Source organism: Pteropus vampyrus, unplaced genomic scaffold (genome assembly GCF_000151845.1).
Source record: "Pteropus vampyrus isolate Shadow unplaced genomic scaffold, Pvam_2.0 Scaffold141, whole genome shotgun sequence".
In the NCBI taxonomy this organism is placed as follows: domain Eukaryota; kingdom Metazoa; phylum Chordata; class Mammalia; order Chiroptera; family Pteropodidae; genus Pteropus; species Pteropus vampyrus.
Genome location: NW_011888922.1, coordinates 1,942,312 through 1,961,443, shown reverse-complemented (window position 1 = coordinate 1,961,443; position 19,132 = coordinate 1,942,312). Strand labels below are relative to the sequence as shown.

At 39.4% G+C, this 19,132-nt stretch overlaps 1 protein-coding gene across 2 annotated transcripts in view; it reads right to left on the bottom strand.

Annotated features, from left to right (window-relative positions):
* GAB2 (GRB2 associated binding protein 2) overlaps positions 1-19,132 on the bottom strand; it is a 49,071-nt gene that overhangs the window by 14,425 nt on the left and 15,514 nt on the right. The window contains exon 2 of one of the 2 annotated variants that reach the window (XM_023535538.1): positions 6,461-6,725. In XM_023535538.1, the coding sequence (XP_023391306.1) occupies positions 6,461-6,725 (265 nt within the window). The remainder of the gene's footprint in view (positions 1-6,460; positions 6,726-19,132) is intronic. The other variant, XM_023535539.1, reaches the window with a different exon arrangement.

The window sequence follows — 19,132 nt, the reverse complement described above, 5'->3', positions numbered from 1 at the left end:
TCAGTAAAGTAGCAGGTTACAAAAATAAATATTCAGTAGTCAGTGGCATTTTTATATACCAATGATGAAAGAGAAATTAAGAAAACAATCCCATTTACAACTGCATCAAAAACTATAAAATACATAGGAATCAAATTAACCAAGAAGGTAGAAGACCTATTTTTAGAAAATTATAAGTCATTGAAAAAAGAAATTGAAGAAGATACAAATAAATGGAAGCATATACCCTGTTCATGGGTAGGAAGAATCAACATTGTTAAAATGGCCATACTACCCAAACTAATCTATAGATTCAATGCAACCCCTATCAAAATACCAATGGCATTTTTCAGGGAGCTAGAATAGATTATCCTAAAATTTATATGGAGCCATAAAAAACCCTGAATAGCCATGGCAACCTTGAGAAAGAAGAATAAAGTTGGAAGTATCACACTACCTGATTTCAAACTATACTATAAGGCTACAGTAATCAAAACAGCATGGTACTGGCATAAAAACAGATACACTGATCAATGGAATGGAACAGAAAGCCCAGAAATAAATCTCACTTAATATATGACAAAGGAGGTAAGAATATATAATGGGGTAAAGACAATCTCTTCAATAAGTGGTGTTGGAAAAATTGGACAGATACATGCAAAAAATAAAAGATGCTGGACCATCTTCTTACATTATATACAAGAATAGACTCAAATGGATTAAAGATTTATATGTAAGACTTGAAACCATAAAACTTTTAGAAGAAAACATAGGCAGTAAACTCTCTAATATTACTAACAGGAATTTCTTTTCAGATATATCTCTTCGGGCAAGGGAAACAAAAGAAAAATTAAACAAATGGGACTACATCAAACTAAAAAGGTTTTGTATGGCAAAGGAAACCATCAACAAAACAAAAAGACAACAAACTGTTTGGGAGAAGATATTCGCTAATGATACATCTGAGAAGGGGTTAATATCCAAATTTATAAAGAACTTATACAACTCAACAACAAAAAAACAAACAATCCAATTAAAAATTGGGCAGAAGACCTGAACAGATGCTTCTCCAAAGAGGAAATACAGATGGCCAATAGACATATGAAAAGATCCTCGAGGTCACTAATCATCAGAGAAATACAAATTAAAACCACAATGAGATATCACCTCACACCTGTCAGAATGGCTATCCTCAATAAATCAAAAAACAGCAAGTGTTGGCAAGGATGCTGAGAAAAGGGAACCCTCATACATTGTTGGTGGGATTGCAAATTGGTACAGCCATTATGGAAAACAGTATGGAGGTTTCTTAAAATATTAAAAATGGATATACCTTTTGACCCAGCAATTGCACTTCTGGGTATTTATCCAAAGAAAACAAAAACAATAATTCATAAAGATCTATGCACTCCAATATTCATGGCAGCACAATTTACAATAGCCAAGATATGGAATCAACCTAAATGCCCATCAATGGACAATTGGATAAAGAAATTATGGTTCATATATACAATGAAATAGTACTCAGCCATTAAAAAAAAATGAAATCCTGGGGGTGGTTCCATAGTGTAGTGGTTACACATCTGCTTTACACACAGAAGGTCCTGGGTTCGTGCCCCAGGTGGAGTCACAGATCATACCCCAAGTGCACTAGGCCCTGGGTGTGCCAGGCCCCCCAGGTGTGCCAGTCCCCGGGGGCACCAGGCCCCGGATGCACTCCGTGAGTATGTGGGAAGAGACGCCCTGCCTTCAGAGATACAGTTCTTAAGAGGAAATGGCAATATCCATAGGTCAGGGGTGGAAGTGGCAGGGGGAAATTAAAGAGGGGGAAAAAAAAATGAAATCCTACCATTTGCAATGACGTGGATGGACCTAGAGGTTATAATGCTGAGTGAAATAAGTCAGACAGAGAAAGATAAATACCATATGATTTCACTTATATGTGGTATCTAAGAAACAAAAAAAACAAACTAAACAAAAAGAGACTCACAAATATGGTGGACAATTTGGTGATGGACAGAGGGGAGGGGGGCTGGGAGAATGGGGTGAAGGGTTAAATAAGTACAAATTAGTAGTTGATAGTTGGGCACGAGGATGGGAAGCACGGCACAGGGATTGCAGTTAGCATTAATATGATGGCTAAGTGGAGGGTCAGGGGAGGGAGGGAGCAATTGGAGGAATCATTTTATGAACCTTATAGATGTCTAACCAATGTACTGTATACTTGAAACTAATTTAAATAAATAAATTTTTTAATAAATTGAGTTGTTTATCTTCTGTTGAGTTGTAATAGTTCTTTATATATTCTAGGAATAAATCCTTTGTCAGATATATGTGTTTTGAGTATTTTCTCACCTTCTGTGACTCACCATTTTGTTTTCTTAATGGGGTTCTTTTGAAGGCCAACATTTCAATTTTTTGATAAAAACTATTTTAACATTTTTTTCTTTTCTAATTCCTGCTTTTTTATAGCTTATATAAAAATCTTTGCTTGCCCTAAGATCACAGAGATGCTTTCTTCTACAAGTTTCATAGTGTTAGACTTTGCATTTAGGTCTCTGATATATGAGTTAACTTTCGAGTAGTATGATAATGAAGTAAGAGTTCTTTTTTTATTCTTATATGGATATCCAGCTGTTCTAACATCATTTGTTGAAAAGACTTTCATTATCTTATTGACAACTTGGTCAAAAAAACATTACTTATAGGAGAATGAGAATAAAAATAACAGCTGACCTCTCATCAGAAACAATGAAGGTCAGAATACTATAAAATGGCACCATTTAAAATGCCAAAAGAAAATAAAACCATCATTCTAGAATTTTATACCCAGAAAAAAATCTCTCAAAAGATGAAAGAAAAATAAAGATATTTCCAGATAAATAAAAATTGAGAAAATATATCATGAGGGGACTTACATGGCAAGAATTGGTAAAGGAAGTTCTTCAGGCTGAAGAGAAATAAAACCAGGTGAAAATCCCACTAGACAATGTTCAACACTTGCTTTCAACACTCATACATACTATAAAGAACTTACGAGAAAATAAGTCTTTTGTAATTATGCAGATATTTACTATTTTTGCTGCTTTTTATTCCTGAAGACCTAGTTTCCTTCTGGTACTATCTTGCTTCAGCCTGAAGAACTTCCTTATTTCTTTAAATCACAACTCTTGGAAATTCACTTATTTTTCTTTTTTCTGAGAATGTCTTAGTTTTGTTTTCATTCATGAAGTATACTTTTGCAGGCTATAGCCTTCTGGGTTGATAGAATTATTTTCCTTTCCATTAATCTTAAGTGTGTTTTCCTTTATCACATGGAATATTGTTATTATACAGGCTTTTAAATCTGTTTGATAATTTCAACATCTGGGTTATGTTGGGATTGATATCTGTGCTTTCTTTCGAGAACTGGTTGTATTTTGCTGGTTCTCTATATGCTGAGATATTTTGGATTATCCTGAATGTTGTGATCTTATGTTGTCTAGATTCTGGGTTCTGTTATAATCCTCTAGAGAATGCTACACTTTTGTTTTTGCAGGTCATCAACTTGGTTAAATTCATACTGCAAGTTTTGACTCTCCTTCTGTGTGTGGTAAACAAATCTCAGTTTACTTCACAAAGCCTTTTTGTGCTTGTTTGGGACTGTCCTACACTTAGAACTGAAACTCCTAAGTTATTTTTCAGAGTTTTTCTCTCTCTCCTAAATTTCATCATCTCTTCACTCATTATCCACCCTTACCCCATAGATTAAAGCAATAAACACAATTATTTAAAGACTTTGTATGCTAGCTTAAAAATCTGGGTTTATTTTTGTTTGTTTCTATGAACTGAGTCCTCTCAACAATGGGTCAGCTTTTACAGTTTCTTCATGTGTCTAGTAATTTCTCACTGCATACTGAATATTTTGGATGATACATTTATAGGAACTTCCTTTATAGGAAGAGCCATGTAACTTGGACCTATTCAATGTGGGTACCTTCTTTTAAGAGTCAGATCTTTTCCAGTTTCTGCCTGCTTTTTGATTGCCTTCAAACATTTGTTTTTTAATGTTTTGTCCAGAATTTGTAATTTTTACAGTATGTTTAGTATCATACAAGATACTCCACTACTACCAGAAACTATATAGCCTTTCTAGACTGAACGACACCTCCTCCCCACCCTCCATCCCCCTTTGGAATTCTACAAAAAAATGTCTGAACATATTTTTTTCCAAAAATCTCCCTGAGATCCTGCTCATCAACCTCTTGGTCCAACACCTACAAAAGTGAAAACAAAGACACAGAAAAGCAGTTTGGTCCAGGCCCCACAATAAAGGTACTTCCTAGCTGTAGATAAGTTCTCTCTCTTCTATTATGTTATCTCTCAACAATATGAATTTGTTCAAATATTTATTATGTACCTAGTAGGTGTCCTGGGTCTTCAAAGAGCAGTAACATATTAATATAAACATCCATAATACGAGGCAGAAAGTTCCAAGTGCTTGAGAGTGAGAATAAAAAACCACTATGGGAATTCAGAGAAGAAATGAATTCCAGCCAGGAAGATTAAGAGAGGTTTTACAGAGGAGGTGGGGGAGCAGAGAGTGGGCTCTAACTGCTAATGCAAGCAGAGACATTTATATATTTGTTCTCTGTTGCTTTAGCCGTATCATGGGACTGGAAGTGGTGACATTTGTTAATATTACATAAGGTCTTCTATTTAAAGTGTGAACTGCAGACCATCTAAACTGGCATCATCTGCAATTCAGCAGAAAGGCAGGATCTCAGGATCCTCCTCAGGCCTATTCAGTCAGAATCAGCATTTCAACAAGATCCTCAAATATTTCATATGCACATTAAAATCTGAGAAGCATTAATAAAAAGCACGTTGTCTTTCACTAGAACTATAATTGTAAGACCTCCACATTCTCTGCTCCCTGGGAATCATCCACGTAGTAGAAGGAGATGGGGAACAGGAGAACTGGTAGTATGTACTGAGCATCTATCTACTCCTGGGTACTTCAAGTATATGTTGTCATCTTATGCTCATTAGTAAGCCTTTGAATTAGTTATTTCTATTCAGCATGTAAGGAAATAGAAAGTCAAGAAGGTTAACTAAGTAGCCCAAGGTCACAAGGAAAGTGGCAGAATCTGACTTTTAACCCATATCTGACTGACTCCAAAGCCTGAAATATGTTTTTCATTATAACACACTGCCTGTCTCTGGTTTGTGTTTCAGGAGAATCAGGTGCTGTTTATGGTTCTGCCACTAATTCAGTGATCTTGGCTAATTCATTCTACCTTTTTGGATCTCAGCTTTTCATGTATAAGTTGACAGAGGCTAAACTTGTGAAAGTCCACAAACAAATGAATCAGGCTGCTTCAGGCAAATGGGCGTTTGAAGTATCTGAGGTATAATAATGAGTGTTGGGAGCCTCTGTTGGGTGATGGCAAATGACCCGGAAAACCAGAACCCGTGTAGCACATATAGAGAAAAGAGTAGAGGACCAGAAATGAGAAGACCTGGGTTCTAGTCCTACCTCTTTCATTTATTAGCTGTGAGCCTCAATTTCTTCCTCTATGAAGTGAAGATAAATGATCTATACTGTCTCTCAGTGTGTTTGACTAGTTCAAGTGAGATCATGCATGAAAATATTCTGTGAAGTGATACATTAATACAGCCTCCAATTGCCTTAATTTTCATAACACAACTTAGATATTTTTAAATTAATTAATTAATTAAGGAACACGATTTGTAATCTGCTAGCCATGGTAGCAAGTGGGAACTATCTCTGGCAAAGCCCATCAGCTCTGTGCTTTTGTTTATCCTAACAGTGTAAATAAAAGGTAATAAAAATATGCATAGGCTCTGTACCTGTGAGAGAGCTGGTTAGAAAAATAAAGACCATTATTCTAGAGCAGGGGTCTTTGCTCTAGAACTTTTAGTGATGATGAAATGTTTCATATCTGTATTACCTGGTATGGTAGCCACTAGCTATGTGTGGCTACTGAGCACTTGAAATGTGGCTAATTCAACTGAAGAACTTAATTTTAAATTTTATTAAATTTTGATTAATTCAAATTTAAATAGCCACATGTGGATAGTGGCTACCATTTGGAATGGTGGAGCTCTAGAGCAAAAGTGAGATGTGGATTTGTTTAATAATGGTACGGTTTTATAGCTCTTTTTTAAGGCCAATGATTAAACTGATTTTGTTTTTTTTCAGTTCTGAAACTGTAACCCCCAATGCCTGTTCTCCCAGGTTAAACAAAAAAATTTTACAGCATGACTTTTCATAATGGGAGGTTTCTCTGGAATTCAATTATCGCTGTATAGCAACATAAACGATACCAACAAAATGTGAAGATTACCTAAGTCAAAAAAATGATGTTTTGTTTTACAGATATAGATTCACTCACCTTGATTTTACCTCCTTTAAAATGGAAAAACAGACTGAAAAGTACTAGGCCCCGTGGGTTGGTCACACACAGCAGTCTCTTACCTGGCATTTTCTGCTCTCCGGCTTATGCACTGGTGCAGGTAGAGATACTCCTGAGGTGCACTGGTGGACAAGGTGGGCTGCATGTGGTTTGACAGCGGAGGTTCGAATGTGAACAAGGTCGGCTGGCTGGAGTGCGACGGGGCTGAGGATTTCCGTTCTCGGAGTAGGTGCTGATTGGAGCTGCTAAGCTCGGCTGGAGAGGAGCGGGGGCCATGACTGGCTGAGGAAATGTTTCTCAGGGAGTCTGTGAATAGGAGAAAGGGCTCTGTGAATGAAGAAGGAAAGGAAGGCGTCCTTATCCCAAAGTGGGTTGTCAGAGGAAGAAGAAATATCAAGAACAGAGGCAATAATCCAGCAGCAGCATTCTCTCCCTCTCACATACCTGTTCCCTCTCTCCCTTCCCAGAGAGGAGGGCTGTGGCCTCCAGGCCACCTTGGTGAAAAGGGGATGCTCTGTACCTCGGTATTGCTGCTGGAGTCACCTGGATGCCATTTCTTATCACGACCTGCCCCACTGCTAGGAGGTACGGCTGCCTGTGCTCCAGGAGTATGACTTTGGCCCTCAAGCAAGGCCAGCCTCTGGAGCAGTGAGTACCACTGCCTTCCTTCTCTTTGGTGGCTCTTGTCATCACCTTCCTCAAAGCTAAGGCTGGCTTTGTTAAAAGAAGCTTTGCTTTCTGAAGACTTGTTAGTTGAGGTCCTGGACTGTGCCTTACTGTATTAATGATAAAAGCATAAATTCCTATGGGGCTGGTCCTTAGACTGGTCCCAGCTCCTCTTGCCTGCTCTTCCAAGTCCTCTGTGGACAGCAATGTTCCTCATTTTACAGCTCTTATACCCACCACTCTCTATTGGTCTTTTTCTTCTTAACTCTTATCTCAAGTTCTTGTCTGTTATGTTAGAAAGGAAGCGAGGTATTAAAGACAGATAATAGCTTAGAGTGCTACACCCTAAGCCAAGGGCATTATTCATTTGGCTGGCTCTCTAAGCTTGGTTCAAATTCTTAGCATAACACACAAGGCCTTTCAGAGTCTGACCTACTTCCTGCTTTTCCCCTCCCATACCCAAGGCATATGGAAGCTTCATCAGTCTCTGAATACATCAGCCCTGTTTGTGATTCTCTGGTTCGGCTTATGCTGTTCCTTCCACCTGGATTTCACTTCTACTCTTGTGGCACTCATATGCAGACTTTAAGACCCTACAGGGACATCATATTCTCTCTGAAACCTGCCTGGACTCAGTCATTCTTCGGGGTGCCTGGCCCATGCTTCATCACATCCACTATCACTCTGCTTCCTTGCCTAGTCAGTGGTTTCTAAGAACAGTAACTGATGTTGTAATCTCTACAATCTCAGCATTTACATAATAAAGGACAGGTACATAGAAAGTTCTCAGTCTGTGTTGGCAGAATGAGCAAACACATTCATTCAGCACATCATAATTCCAACAGTGGAACTTTTTGTGCAAAAGAAATAAAGATTTAAAGATGTAATTTCTGGTTGTGTGATAGCTAGTAGGGGAAAATATTTTAGTGGTGGTGATGGTGGCTTTCTAGGGTTATTCGAATCATTTCAGAGGGGACACAATTCTGTTTCTGCTCTCTGCTTTCTGACCTATTTCAGTGTGTACCGTCTCAAGGCCTGAGGCAGGGTCACCAGCTCATTGATGCTCTACAGCGTTAATTACTCTCCAGTCTAGTCTGGTGCTAGGCAGGACAGCTTCTGCCTGTGTACAACAGAAAAAGCCACAGGCCTCTGGGGAAAAACTGATCCATTGACAGCTGTATTGACCTCTAAAATGAATTCCCATTACAGGTCTCATAGTGAACTGGACATGTGTTAACAGAATCAATGGCTTCATTACTCCATTAGGTTTGCAAGATGAACTCTTTAATGGCAGAGGAGAGAGGGCTTACGCTAGGAGACAGAGTGGCCATGGCGCCGGGGACGAAACAAGCCACTGCCTGAGATGACAAAGGGAAGCTGCAAAGAGAAAGCCTCTGGTTCAATTCTACATTCGCCATGGTCTTTTTGGACTACTCTTCCTCTGCCCTCCTCTTCAATGCACTTTTTCATTCTTTAAGATTCTGCCCCAGAGCCTGCTATAGCTTTGCTCTCATACAGGAGAATCTCCTGGAGTATCCTGTCCACTCTCACTGCTTCAGTTACCACTTATGCAAAGATGACTCTCAAGTCTACATCTCTAGTTCACGTCTCTCTCCTGGGCTCCCTGTCACATCTGTCCATTTGCTGGGCCTCTAAATTCAGGTGTGCCACAAGCAGGTCAAGCTCAACAATCTAAATTGAACTCCTCAACCTTCTCCTGTGTTCTGCATCTCAGTAAAGTACATCAACACCACTATTCAATCAGTTCTCCAAGCCAGAAACCTATGCGTTATCTGTGACTCTTCCCTGTTTCTCAACAACCACATCGTGTCATTATGTCACTGCCGTGCTTAAATTCGTCAATGGATTACTGTTATACTCAAGATGACTTACAAAGCTCTCTCTCTTTTAAAAATCATTTTCCTGTTTATGTCTTCAACCTTGTTTCTCACGAGTACGTCCTTGTGTTTCAAGGAGATTTACGGGAAAATATCTTTCTCTCATCCTTTCATACGTTAGGCTATAAACTCAGTAGGTGCAGAGATTCTGTCTCTTTTCTAACACTTTATCCCTAGCATCTAATATGCTGATTAAAGTACATAGCATAACAAGTCATACTCCCTCAATAACATTCACTGACTCCTCATTGTCCAGGTTCCCCAGTGTGACAAGAAAGGCCATTTTGTCACAACCTACTTATCCTGGCCTTATTACCCAATACATCCTTTATACTCCCTATGTTGAATGCTTGGGCTGTGGTTCTATATAAAAGGAATGACTTGTCCTCACCTCTGGGGTCCTCTGCCTCCAGTTTGGGCTAGGGAATCAAATCTATGACCCAGTTTATTTACCTGAAGACCCAGAGAAGTCTCTTCACCTCTCCGAGTCTCGGTTTCTGAATTTACAAACTGACGTAGGTGGCTATGAGGATGAAACACATTAAGGGTCCAGAAAACTCTGCATGTTGTAAGTACTCAAAATGTGTTCGGTCACTTCTGTATCCCTGGCACCTCGAACAGTGCCAGCACTGTACCAAGTGGTCAATACCTGTCTGTTGAATAAATGCAAGAATTTTCCCTGGCACAAAAATCCCAATGTGATTGTTTCTTGTAGTTGAAATTAGAGAGGTTTTAAGGTCTGTTAATAAGGCAAAGGAGGAGTTAGGATGAGTTGGGCCCATGGATACTTGGAATTCCATTTGACCAGCATGAAGCCATGTCTATGAAACCAGTCGGCTCCACAATGGTTTGTAGCCCCAGAAAGTTCTTTCAAAGCTGTTTTGGCACTACACTTTGCCAAAATTCTACTTCTGCTTGCAATTTTAAAAGATTTCTACCTGAATTTATGATTATTCCTTGTTGCCTGTACTGGGTTGAATAGTGTTCCCCCTCACCTTCCCCCCGCCCCCCAAAACAACAACAACAACAAAAACTCATGTCCACCTGGAATCTCAGAATGTGACCTTATTTGAAAATAGGGTCTTTACAGATGAAACGAGTTAAGATGAGGTCACACTGAATTAGGGTGGGCCCTAAGACTAGTATCCTTTTAAGAAGAGAAAACAGAAGCACAGAGACGCACGGGGAGAATGCCATGTAATGACAGAAGTAGAGACTAAACAAAGTGCAATGTAGCCATACAATGGAATATTATTCAGCCATAGAAATGAAAAAAATACTGATACATGCTACGGCATGGATGAATCTTCAAAACTCTAAGCTAAGCGAAAGCAGCCAGTGATGAAAGACTACAGGTTGTATGATTTTATTTATGTGAAATGTCTAGAATAGGTAAAGCCATAAAGATAGAAAGTAGACTACTGGTTGTCTGGGGGGTGGGGGAGTGGGAATAGATGGTGACTGCTAATGAGTATATTGTTTCTTTTTGGGGTGACGAAAATATTCTAAAATAAGACTGTGGTTACAGTTGCACAACCCTGTGAATATACTGGTTTACTGAATTTTATACTTTAAATGAGTGGATTTCATGGTATGGGAAATATATCTCAGTAAATTCATAAACACACACATTTTAACAGTTTCTCAAAAAGTTAAACAGAGAGTTATTATATGACCCAGCAATCCTACTTGTAGGTATATATCCAGGAGAAACAGAAACATATGTCCACACAAAAACTTGTATACGAATGTTTACAATAGCATTATTCATAATAGCCCAAAGTGAAAACAACCCAAATGCCCATAAACTGATCAATATATAAATAAAATGTGGCATATCTGTATAATGGAATATTACTTAGCAGTAAAAATGTATGAATACATGTTTACAACATGTATGAATCTTGAAGTCACTATGCTAAATAAAAGGAAGCTAGATTTCATTTATAAGAAATGTCTAGAATTGCTAAATTTATAGAGACAGAGAAGTAGATTAGTGGTTGCCTAAGGCTGGGGTGAGGATGGGGAATGGGAAGTTGTTGCTGATGGGTAAGAGATTTCTTTTGGGGACGATAAAAATGTCCCAAAATTAAATTGTGGTAGTGGTTGCACAACCCTGTGAATATACTAGAAAACACTGACTTACACTTTAAATGGGTGATAGATAATATGGCGTGTGCACTTAAAAAACATACACATACATATGCATAAGCCCTTTGCAAAGCATGAAGTGTTAAGTATATCCAACAGATTAACAGTTATCTAATGAAAGACATCTGACCTTTAGTTTTTATTTCCTCTCTGAAATACCAAGTCCTTACTAAAGTACATTGAGTAAGAGACATTTCCTACCTTCAGTTCTCCATACTCCAACCCCATAATAAATTCAGGGCGTCACCCCATAATCATAGCAGGGCAATGGGAATTTCAGCAAAACAAAATAGCAAGAATGCATGGTTTGGGGTCAAAAGACCCAAGTGGTTGAAATTCCACGCTCAGTGATGGGAGAATCAGAAGACTGGGGATCCAGCTCCAGCTGCCATTGACTAGCTGTGGGATGGCAGATGGGTCTCTCTCAGCTTTGGTTCCACACCTGTCAAGTTGGGAGGATGAGCTCTGGCCTATCTCACGAGGCTGTTTTAAAAGACGAATGAAATAAGGGTGTTGAAACAAACCAGTTCACTAGCATAAACTGCTCAAAGGATTTGTTTTTATTGTGTGGGTACCACCCGAGGGAAGGAAAAAATGGTAGAGACAGAGGAAAACATTAAATAACGTGTGCCTAGCTGTTTTTGGTGCGTGGCTGTAATGATGTGTCTTAGGTCATTAGGAAGGTCAGTAATACAGCAAGAAGAAAATGGATATTTCCAGACTGCTGGCCTGGGCTTCTATCTTCAAGTCTAGACTAAAGATCATGCCAGAAAATGCCTGAGTCAATTTGTTTTCTTTTAAACAGGGCTTTATTTTTTCCTCTTCTTCCTGGCTTCTTTTTAGAGCCCTACAAAATCACTCCCCTTCCTTTCCACAATCACCCCTGGGAAGCCTGCCCAGCATACAAACACTCCTCCCACCTTCTTGCAAAACTCTAGAACAGGAAAGCTCTGAAGGATTTCAGTAGAGGGGCCCAGCCCAGCCCGGCCCAGCCATCAACTGGCTAGTGATAACAGCGGCAGGAAAGGGGCGGTTGGCGGGACTTTCTGGAAAAGATGACTGGCCAAATAATGACTAGTTCCCTTATCTCAATGCCCTTTTTATCTTTACCCTTTTCCCCCAAATCCCCACCCCAAGCCTCAGTGGGTCTCAGAACTCATAAAGTGGTGGATGAAAGCACATGCTAGAGCCAGGATAGATTCAAAGCCTGGCTCTGCTAACTCCTAGCTCTGTTAGGAGTTAGTAAACCTCTTTGATCCTCACTTGGTCAACAGGGGAAATACATACTTTGTGGGGCTTCTGTGAGGACTAGAGATCATATACATAAAGCACTTAGCACAGCACCCCACCATTCTTACTGCTCCCATTCCTGGAGTACACCTGGGACTGGATGCAACCTTGAAAGTGACCAAGAGGAATGGCGTTTCTTTCCAAGCTAGAGTGGATGCTTGGAAGGTAATTGTCATAGTTTTAGTCGCAGCTATCCCCTGTATAGATGTTATATGAAAAACAAATGAGAACAAAAAGGACAATATTGACTCATAATCACAGCTTTCATTTACTAAGCACCCACTATGTGTCTCTAGTCTACTCTGTGAGGTAGCTATTATTACCTCCACTCATTTATTTTTTAGTTTTGGATGAAGAAACTGCAGCTAAAAAAAAAAAAAAAAAGAAAGAAACTGAAGCTCAGACGAGTTAATAATATGCTCTGGTCTGGGGTCATACAGTTAGAAAGTGGCAGACCCTAGATCTGAAACAGATCTCTGTTTTCAAAGCCTATTCTTTTCGCTTATGTTGAGAAAAGAGTTCTCACGAGATCTCTATGAGGTAAATGGTATTAGCCTTCTGAGAAGCAGGGTCGAATAACAGAATGAGGGTCTAGGCCTGGTTCTGTTGCCAATAGGCTGAGTGACCTTAGGCATGCCATTTCATCTTCCTGGGCCTCATCTTCTCTATTTATAAAACGAAGAACTTGGATTAGATCAGGGATACACATCAAAGTCATCTTTGGAAAACTTAAGAAAGCTGTTCCACGTAAAACCTAATGAGTCATGTTTATACGAAGATTTAGATGAAGATCTACTGGTCTGGTTTTTAACAATCTCTGGTTCTTAATTCCAAAGCAGAGGTAGAAGGGTTAGAGTCACTGAAAAATCAAGGGCAAAGTAAGCTCTGAAAGCCAAATGAAAGAACAAATTCTTTCAAAAATCTTTCTTTGTATCATCAGAATTTTAAATTGGAAATCGTCCATGTTCTCACTGGCCTTTCAGATCATCTGACCACGGCCAACTCCAAAGGAACAATGTGTAACAGAAAGAGCCTGACGTGGGTTCAGAAACATGGGAGTCCAGGTTCTGAAACTATTTTACCACAGGGCCTTGGGCAAAACTTTTAATCTCTCTGAACTTCACTTCCATTCTATCAAATGCCAAAGAGAATACCCATCTCACACAGGGTCCTTTTGAGTATTTCATGAGATGAAATATGGATGAACAGTAATTATGAAATACTCAATAAATGGTTGTTGGCTTGACACTGTTCACTCCCTGGTTTACTTCTAGAGGTGGAATGGTGTAAAATTCTAAGAGTTCTAATAAGGAGAAGATGGTTGATGAAATAATATTTAAAACAGTATAGATATAGGATTCTATGGGATGAGTGGTCCTCCCTCTAGAAAGTTAATTGAAAAACAAGAATTGGATAAGTGGAGAGTTCTAAAAAAACCAAAGCATGCTGACAGGTGCTGAGGGTAAGACTGGATCAACAGGTCCAGATCCTTTTAACTCACAGTCACAAGCCTGAAATTATTTAAGAAGGAAAAATCCCCCCAATCCTCTGACACACATCATTATAGGAGTTATTCGTAAATTTAAGGCCAGATACGAAAGGGCTTCACTCTACACAATAACTCATATAATGTGGCAATTGGAAGGGACCCCGGAGTCCAAATGCTCATTTATCACTGCCACTCTCCTCATCCCTCAAATCTCTCATTTGCAGTTGGAGAAACTGTGGCCCAGAAAGGTAAGGCTACTTGTCCCATGCCATACTGTGGGTCAGACGTGAACCCTGAAATTAGACTTCATATCCAGTCTGGGGATCTTTCTACTGTACAAAAAGAAAAATGTATCAATGTAAATGAAGATGTATTCTCTATAATGCATGGGGGTGGGGTGGGCAATCAAGTCAGCAGATCTGATTACCAAGACACCAGCTGGCAGGACTGTTATCTTGTTATGAGTTTATAATGTTACATTTGCATGGTAAATAAAGGTTTGCTGGATCAAACTACTAAAGGCTAGTATAAATAATTCCCCATTTTGTAAGTCTCCTAGTGTTTATAAAAACTATAAAGCAGAGAAAAAAAGGGGAGGCAGAGACAGGCAGTAACATGAGATACCGTGAGACCTTTCAGAGACTCTGCTTATCCTTCCTCCCCTGCCCCCTTCTGAGCAAGGATCTGAGAAAGGACACCATCTCAGAGCTCTGAGAGCCATGTCAGTACATCCTGACCTTGATGCACATGATCTCTGGTACACTTCAGCAGAAATCAATTTCATGAAGGGCATAAGAGAAAGAGAGTAAGTGGCAGTAGTTTAGAGGAATGTCACAGTCTCTGGTCACACATCCTTACGTAACCTTCTTTGCATTGAAGCATCTCATTTTAGAGATGGGAAACTAAGGCCCAGAGCCAATGCCACGCTTCCCGTAAGGTCTCTAGCTAGAATGAATCATGCCTTCTTCTTCTACATCTTTTCTAGGACTTCATTTTGTCGTTTATTTTATATTGGGATTTCACAAATCTGTCATACAAAACTAGACTGGGAGCTGTTAGAAGTCAGGATCTAGATCATCTCTGTTTCTCTGATGGGGTTTAGCACAAGGATCTGTGCCTAGTAAATTCCCAGATTAAAACAAGAAGGTGTTCAATAAATACACCATGGCAGTAAGTTTTGTCCAAATCTTTCCTCCTTAGTTTGGAAGAATAAATGAATAGCTCCAGAATCCAAACGTAAACTGTTCTTTAGGGTGGAAGAAACTGTTGTCACTTCGTGAGGTTTCCTGGGCTATGTGTTCCTGTTTTCGGACAGCCAGTCTATATTTAGCCATGCATGGTCCTGTTCATTTTAGATCAGGTTACAAGCTTTGTTTCTCGTCTGCCACATCTAAGGCACACCTCACTTGTGACAGACCTTACTCCTGCTCCTTAGAGTTGGGCTTGGGTTGGCTGGGTGGTCCCTCTCAAAGAGTTAATTTATATTTGGAATGAAGCACTCTTGTCATTTGCTTAGGGTCATGAGCACTGACTGTGGACACTATGCTAGGAGCTGCAGGCCATCAAAAAGGGTGGATCTTGTCCTTGCTCTATGAGCTTATGCTGCAGTTGGAAAGAGCAAATTTATATTCAAGGCAGCACTTCTCCCTTCCCCCAAGGAACTTTGGGAACCCACTGGTATTCTCATAGGGATCACTCCATCTAGTCGGCATCATAAGCTCAAATGTAAACGATGCATTTGACCCTGTGACCTTTCCACGAAAATACTGAAAACATATCACTGTATTTTTAAGCTAACCAACTTTAATCGGAGGTAAGTTTCCCCCTACTTCTTTTACAGTGACTTTCACTAAGACAACTGGCAGGGTGGAACACAAGTGTCAGACATTATAATGGTGGGAGCTTATCGAGAATCGTTAGCAGTGGCAATAATCACAAGAACAATATCTGAAACTGCTCTAGTCTGGATGGTGAGGCTGGGGTTCTAAGAGTTCTAGCCTGCCCAGGCATTAAGAGACCTGCAGCATTATCTGAAGCAGAAATTTGGCTTTAGGAGAGGCCGTGTAGTATAGGGAAAGGAACATGGATATTGATATCTGAATCTTAGTTTACCAGCTGTGGAATGTAGGGATGGTATTTGAATCTAAGAGTCCTAATTTATAAGCCACTTATAGGGTTGTCCTATGGAATAAAGAAATGCCACAGCCCTTTCACATTGGCGCTTTACAAGTGGAAGTTCTCCCTCAGCACTCTACCATGGGAGGTAACCCAGTGTGGGAGAAGATCTTAAGTTCTGTGTTCACAAACCTTCAGGGGTTGACCAGAGTCAGGACTGATCCCAGATGGTACAAATGGACTCAAATGGCCATTGTGTGGTGAGCGGAGGACTGCAGGGGCAGAGAGCCTGGCAGGACTCAACTTTCTAACTTGCTTTGGTATCAAGGGATACCAAAAAAAAGCCTGCTGGGATTATGTCAGAGACAGACTGAATATAGATAAATTTTGGGAGAATTGACATATTGATACATCTCTTCATTTACTGTGTCTCCTTTAATTTTTTTCCAGTAATGTTTGTCATTTTCTATATAGCAGTTTTACATGTTTTTTTTTTTTTTTGGTTAAATTGATTCCTAAGTATTTTATTTTTTTGATGCTATTATAAAAGAAATTTAAAAAATTATTTGCCAATTGTAGGCTGCTCTCAACAACTTTGATATTTATAATAGCCCTGAAAAGTTGGCACGGCAGTGATCTTTGCAAATTCATTTAATATATGAAGAGACTAAAACTCAAATAAAATGACTTAATGTTACAGGGCTCTTAGGAAAATCCCCAAACCAGAATTCGAACTCAATTCTTTTTTGCACAATGTTGAGGATACGTTCTATTATGCAGCTCTATATGTGATAGATGAGAAGCATATGCTTTTAAGTTACAAGTGCTACACAAATATCTGGTGGAATTAAAAAGGAAAACTATTTAAATATGACTAATAAAGAAACCAAGACCTAGAGAGGTCTTTACTGATCACCCAAACTAAATGGCTTTCTCGTTACTCCTTATCCCATTACCTTATTTTATTTGCATCAAAGCACTCACTTATTGTTACTACTTAAACATTTTTGTTTTTGATCCATCTCTACCCTCTTAAATATAAGCTTCTTTAAGTGTCTGAAACTTACATGTCCTGTTCATCACTGATGCTTCAGTGTGGTGGCTGCTAAAATATGCCTCTCAGATCTCCTGATATAGGTAGCATAATGGACTGACAGCCCCAGCTGCTGGCATTCTGCATCCCGTCAGCTCCTCGTGGGCTGTCCTCATCCAGTGACAAAGAATGTGAGACACGGGACTCCTTTAATGGGAGACTTTGGCTTGACAATCTCCAATGATCTGGCTGAAACTGTCTTACCTTGCATTGCAGTCTAACTCTTCCTGCTGTCTCTCCTTCATAGGTGTCAGACCTGCATTCCATGGAAGGCTTTCCCACTTTCTCCCCCCCATTGTCCCTCACAGGTGTTTAACCCAATAAATCTCTGGCACATCTAAACTCATCCTGACGCCTTCTTCACAGAGAACCTTAGCTAACATACCTAGTATCTAAAACAGTGCTTGATGAACAAATGGTTGGCCCAGGTTCATACTTCAAGTAAACCACAGACCCAAAATCAGAACCCAGGTCTCTGCTCCCTCAGTCCAAAGCCTTTTCCACTCAGATCACCAATGATATGAGAAATATGTCCTTTGTCCAGAGGGCCGGCCAATGCTGACAAATTTAAGGGGGAAATGTATCCATCAATAGCCAAGCCCCACAGCTGGCCTCCCAGCTGTTTATAATTACGTGGACTCTAGTGGGCGTGAAAACATCTGTCCTAGATTCAGAGAAAACTGAAGCTATGGCTTAGGTCAATGGAGAAAAGCTGGCTTAGGTTGAAATTAAAGGCAGTAAGAACTCTGTGTGATACCCTCTTAAAGGGATGTAGGGAGAGCAGCACACTGGCCAAGCCAGAGCAGGTCATCACAAAAGATCAGAGATGGCAGTGAGTCTTTCCCAGGTCTCTGTGCACAAATAGAAGCTCTGTGTATGGATTAACAGTTAAGAGCATGCATTCTGGAGCCAGACTGGGTTTGAATCTTAGCTCCTTTACTTACTAGTTGTGCTTCAATTTCCTCACCTGTAAAATGGGAATAATAATAGGTATCTACCTCACAGGATTATATGAGTTAAGACATGTAAAATGCTTAGAATACTGCCTTGTACATAGTAAGCGCTATGTAAATATTAGCTTTTATTATTAGTAGTCGTATTTAAAAAGATATTTTTGTTTCTGAGCACCTTAACGACTTACATATGATGCATCTCAAATTGGGAAAGTCAGTAAGGTTTATTTGATAAAATATTAATCACACATAGTAAAAATGTTTTTGAGTTTGGGCAAAATAGAGAGAAGGTTATTTAGGATGTTTTGGTTTTGGGGAGATAAGAATAGCATGGTATACATACTCAAAGGACTGCTGTGAAGATCCTAGAGAAGGCAGCAACAATTTATGAGCCATACATTCAACAGATTTTTAATATGTGGTTATCATAAATCAAACACTGTGCTATGTGCTTTAAGTGGATTCTTATGTAATCTTCATAATAATCTTGTGAAGAAAACTCATTTTATTGATGAAGAAACTGAGGCTCAAAAAAGCAAATTAACTTACCAAGATGATGTTTCATTTGAACTCATCAATGTTGTGGGTTCATGTATTATAGGATTCTAAGACTCATGCTTTTTGTACAAAATCAGCTTTTGAAATCAGACTATATAAAAGCACTTTATAAATCATACGGCCTTATTATACAAATGCAAGATGGTATCACTATTAACATCATCGGGAATACTAGCTAAAAGTTAAAAAAAAAACCCTGGGTTTCAACTCTAGCCCTGCCAGTTAGCTGTGTGATCCCTTCTCTTCACCTCTGGATATTCTGTCATTTGAGGAGTTTGGAACCAGACACTGTCTAGGGCCCTCCAAGATCTAATATCCCAGAATTTTCTCATGCTATGAAATCTACTCCCTTTTCTGTCTTGACTGTTTGGCTAACATGATTCACCAGACACGAAGAGTTTTGTTCACTGACCTCATCCACAAAAGTGTGAGAAGATGGTACAAGAGCAAACAAATGACAGATATGTAAACTAAAGTTTGGGTCACTGGCATACCTTGTCTCTTCAGCCTAGTTAGTACAT